The 5344-nt window shown below is 40.2% G+C and overlaps 1 protein-coding gene across 1 annotated transcript in view; it reads left to right on the top strand.

Moving 5' to 3' along the window:
• Positions 1-4167, top strand: part of hacd4 (3-hydroxyacyl-CoA dehydratase 4) — a 7096-nt gene extending 2929 nt beyond the window's left edge. Inside the window, exons 2-5 of the mRNA XM_010795758.1 lie at positions 1049-1155; positions 1282-1409; positions 1513-1622; positions 4017-4167. Coding sequence (XP_010794060.1) covers positions 1049-1155; positions 1282-1409; positions 1513-1622; positions 4017-4152 — 481 coding nt within the window. The 3' untranslated portion in view covers positions 4153-4167. The remainder of the gene's footprint in view (positions 1-1048; positions 1156-1281; positions 1410-1512; positions 1623-4016) is intronic.
• The last annotated feature ends 1177 nt before the right edge of the window (positions 4168-5344 follow it).

The raw sequence follows: 5344 nt of genomic DNA, 5'->3' as shown, positions 1-5344 counted from the left end.
TAGCATGGCTTACGTGGTCACTTGTATAGGTTGAGGTTGCTCTTCTAGGCTGTTGCTTGGCGTGGCGAGAATCTTGCTCCACTTTCTCCGGTCCCCGAGATTGGGCTTCCAGTAGCTCTGGAGAGAGCTTTCGCACCTGTGGCCACTAACGGTCATCATTTCTCTGCTTTGTTTCAAGACCCGCATCAGAAAGCTTTTGAATGGTGGTACTTTTCCAGTTGGTCTACCTGCTCTTCACGTAGCTCTGCATGCCGTCGTTTAGGTGCTTTTTTTTTCTGGAGATAGGCACTGCTAAATCCACTCCTCCAAGACCCCCCCGGAGGTCGAAGTTAATCTTAAATGTTTCCATTTTATGCTTTGAAAGTTTGTTTCATAACGGAAGAAATTTAAATATATTTATAAAAATGACAAGTCAAATCAAGCAATCTGATTGGTCGATAGCGTTTTTGCGGACCTCTTTGATTACAGATTTGAAAACATCGTTGCTTGCTTTAAAAGTAGCACAATTCATTATGTTAAACCTTCGAAAGTATCTAGATATCCCTGCCCTAATGCCAAAGGAACTGCACACTGAATATGTTTTGCCGTTTTGCCGTTTGATGTCTACTGTATGTCTGGACCGCTGCGTCAAAAAGGAGGGCTTCTGCCCCGTTACTTCTCCGCTGCTTTCTTGTGCCCAGCACTTAGTACTCCCATGGAACTAATTACAGATTGTACAATATTGTATACAGTGTGAATAAGCAAATGCACTTTCCATCTGTGTTTCCATGTAATTCAATTGACTCAAAATAGTTCCTGATAGATGATTTAAGAGAATATTATAATCAAAGAGCATCCTCATTGGCATTTATACAGTAAACAGATCCCTCTGACATTTTGACTTGCCACAGCAGGAGGATCAGAGCTGAAATGAAAACCACTAATGGCTCCATTAACTCTCAGTGTGCCAGGAAGCCAGGGATAATAATGGGTTAAACCTGGCAGGGTAAGATGTCCAGAGTGATGAAACAAACAACAAAAACCAAATGCCTATTTTGTTCTTTTACAGGCTCAGCTTCCGGCTTGCCTATATTTTCTCGTATAACCTGTTCCAGTTCTGTGGACATACATGGATACTGGCCAATACCATAGCCAGGTATTTCACATTTGGTAAAGGTAAGGTTTATCAAAAAGGAGTACAGCTCTTTAACTCAACTTTGTTTTTGTTGAGCAGCAATAGGCTCAAGTTTCACCATACTGCCGTCGTGTCATTCTGAAGGAATGTAATGTTTGCCTTTGCAGATGCCTTAGCAGACACGTTCTACTCGGTGGGCTTTGTGATGAGTCTGTGTCAGCTGCTCTCCATCCTGGAGCTCTTCCACATCGCAGACGGGATTGAGAAAGCCAGACTCCTCCCTCGCTTTGTGCAAGTGTGTATCACCCTCAGTTTTTCTGTGTGAATGCTCAAATGTGCATTCCAGATGACTTTGTCCTTTTTCAGCGCTTGGTGGAATGTGCATGTCTGTTTTTCAGGTTATGGAGAAGAACATTCTGCTGATCATGTTGATCTTGCTGGAGGAGATCCAGAGTAAACCCGTTGTGTGTGCACAGTTGTTCTTGTGGAACATTCTGGACCTCCTACGGTATGAACATGACACTGCGTTCACCTCAAGAATCTGCAAAATGTCAGGTCTTAACAAATGTAGGCGCATTAACTGCTTTTCTCCTAGATTTATTTCAATTTGTTAAACATTTTGTGTACTCCCAACTGATAACGTTGCGCAGGGATGATGAGTTGTAGGGGACACTCGTGCCAAATTTCAGGATAGGATTCCCTTAAGGCAGGGGTCTGCAACCTTTTTGACCAAAAGAGCCATTTTGCTCCTTTTTCCCCAAACATTTTTTGTCTGGAGCCGCAAAACATATTTCATAGCTTGATAGCTAAGTTGTATTTATTGTTATATCATTCAAAAACTACAGTTTTTTTGCATTTATTAGGCTATTTATTACATTATATAAAACTGTTAACCTCTAATAAGAAACAAAGAACTCCTATAAGGAGAATTACAAATAATACACAGGCCTACTTTAAAATAAATTAAACACAGCACTTGGAGAGTCCTCTGCACATTTGAAGGAAAAAAAAATATTATTAAAATGGGCCCACTTTGAAATAAATAAAACATATAGCTGCACCCTAAAACGAGTTAAAGGTAGGGTAGGTAAGAATGGAGAAACCAGCTCGTGTGCGCTAGAATTTGAAAATACACAACCGGAAAAAATAGGCCTCTTCCTTCAGACTTTCTTACAGATTCCCTCCTCCAACACACACGAACGCGCATCATGAGATAAGTTTGTGCCAGATGGAAGGCTGACAGGCAGGTAGGCCATCCAGTTATTTTAGCCGGGCCGGCTAAGATGTCGTGCTTTTTACAGCGCTACGGCTTCCAGAGATTAATTTTTGTATGTATTTATTGTCAAAGCATTTAATATATTCATTGCTATCGGGACGTTAAGAGCATTCCATGGAATATAACAAAAAGTGTTTTCTGAAATAAATTACATACCCCATTGAATTATGACTGAAGATTGTCAGCTGTCTTCCTCTCCCTTGTTGTTCCTCGATACGTAAAGGCTGCAGCACCGTTGACAACTTCTCTCTACATATCAAACATACCGGTAAACCAGCATCGTTTGCTGTGAAAGCATATAACTCTGTCCACACAGAATTAAATCCTGTGTTCCTCCGGTACTTTTCTTTGATTTATCCATAGTTCGCTCATCGAGCCGGAGGTCCCCGGTTATTCACCCGCAGGAAAAGGCGCTCGCGCGGGACCGTAGCAGGATGTGACGCATATTTTAGTTGACCTAATTAAAACCGTTTTGTTTTTTATTTATGTGTCACAGTATCACCTCAAAATACAAGATACGAAGCATTTTCAACCGTACAACAAAATATAAATAGTCCTACAAATACTTTTATTTTATTTCCTTCTTATTTTTGTCTAAGCTCAAGGGAGCCAGAGCAGAGGGCTTAAAGGGCCGCATGCGGCCCGTGGGCCGCGGGTTGCCGACCCCTGCCTTAAGGCGATCCAAAGATGAGGGGAGAATGGGACATATGTGAGGTCACAGTGACCTTGACCTTTTGATCTTTTTGCAAAATGTAAAGAAAATTCCCCTCGGGCAAGAATGGGATGGATGAACAGTACAGACAGATGATGCATACAAACAGTGCATAGTGTAAGGGAAACTTCTGCAGCAATGGAGAGTCAGGACTCAGAGAGACACGAGGAGAGTTGGAGCTTTGATGTCAAACTCTGGTAGTTTATTACAAGTATCGGCCGGAGAATTTCACATCACAATTCACAGCAGCCAGAGGTTCTGACTGCACGGAGAGTTGCCACGTCAATTCTGACCAGCCTCTCTCTCGATAGACCTTTTAACTAGTTTACAGAGAGTTAATCAACATATTGAGGGAGATAACGTAAACACCTGGGAACACTGGAGATAGCCCCAACATCTGGAGACACTGAATCACTTGCCTGACTCTTAGAACGAGAGTTGACCGGTCATTAAACTGAGAATATCATCATATAAGTGCAGCAGCACATTCCTTAAAGGAGATAACAGAGTCAGGGTTGATTATAAACGTCAACAGGCGAAAAGGTTAAATATCTTAGGAGTAAAGACAGAATTATTCCCTAACACATAGAGTATACATATGAAATCAAACGGAATAAAGGGATTAGTGCAGCTTTCAAACTAACATGCTACGACACGAACAGTGTAGTTCAAGTATTTTCCTCTCAGAGTTTGTGAAGAGGGTCTGCAGAACAGTTATTCCAGTCAGGTTTGTGAATAAATTGGTATGTAGCAGATCAGAATTAAATGAGTGTTGAGTAATGGCCTTATGGGAACCGAGGCACGTCTTAGTGTGATGAATAAAAGGCTTATAATTAAATCAACTGTCAGTTATTGTGTAAGAGTGCACCAGTATGCCCTCAGTTAATATTTGGATGTGTGCCGTTTGATGACAGGTACCCACATGAGCTGCTGTGTGTTATGGATACACCCTCCATCGCCATGCTGTGGATACGCTACACACTCTGGATCCCCTTATACATCCTGACAGTGGCCATTGAAGGTGACATTAATCAACTATCACGTTGTTGAACTGGCAGTTATATTTAAAAAAAAACATAAATGGCTTAACAGGGCTCAGAATGCATCTCAATACATTTAACATCATAATGAGAAGATATACTGTAGCTGCCTGACACGCTGAACTATGAGGGGCCGTACAGGCCGTAATTCATACTGGTCCTCTCACGCACATACCTTCTCCTTTTACATACATACATTTTCACTCTCATATACATATATATTTACACTCACACATTCATATATTTTGCTCTCATATTTATAAATTTTTCACATACGGTATATACACACATTGAGCCCAGAAAATGAATGTTATTAAGAGCTGTAAATATAATAAGCCTATGTCTAAAATGGTCAACATTGTTAGGAGATTCTGCACTGCGGTCACCTCAGCCGTCTCTCGAGTTTGTTTTTCAAATCAGCTGCTCTTTGTTTTTTTCCCTGCTATATTTGACGAGTGATACAAATATTTTTTACCAAAAGTTCTCAATAAAACTGACACTGTTGGACTCGGTACTAGTTTGACTGCTACTAACAATACATTGAAGTACTTTTACTGTGTATTTTTTGAGAAATCCTCTGTCAAAGTCCCCTCCTGAGAACAAAATCGAGCCACTTCTGCTAAGTTTGATGAGGGAATTCCTTTTTGTTGCCATTAGTTCTTCGTGAGATTGATCCTGTTGGACTCAGTACTAGTGAAACTACCCCACAAGTACTATGAAGTACTTTTACTGTGTACTTACTTTATAAACTCTGAATCTTGTGGTGCTTGAAGAAATACACACTGGCTAAGCCGGCCAGGTTATATGCCTTTTTTGGACTCCTTTTTTGCAATATTTATTCAAATGTCACTAGTTATTTAAACAAACCACTATCTGAGGATAATACAAGCAACCATAAAACACCCTTTACTAGAGCCATTGAAGCCCATGAAAAATTTATCCTTTCACACATCTTTTCATCTGCTGTATTAATAAAGTTGCCACGTGTTTTCAAAACCAAGGCACTATCTGTGCAGAACATTAAACATATTCTTCATTTGCAGTACTGTATTTTAAAAGTGTTCAGAAAGACTGCATCAATGATATGCTATATATATATATATGCATGTGGTGTTTGATATAGTTTACGTTCAATTTAAACTATTTTAGGCAGAAGCACATATATTGACTAAACCCTTTTTAATAATTTACTATTTAGAAAG

This window comes from Notothenia coriiceps, unplaced genomic scaffold (genome assembly GCF_000735185.1).
Source record: "Notothenia coriiceps isolate Sejong01 unplaced genomic scaffold, NC01 NC01_scaffold00000095, whole genome shotgun sequence".
Classification (NCBI taxonomy): Eukaryota; Metazoa; Chordata; class Actinopteri; order Perciformes; family Nototheniidae; genus Notothenia; species Notothenia coriiceps.
This window is presented reverse-complemented; position numbering and strand designations above follow the sequence as displayed.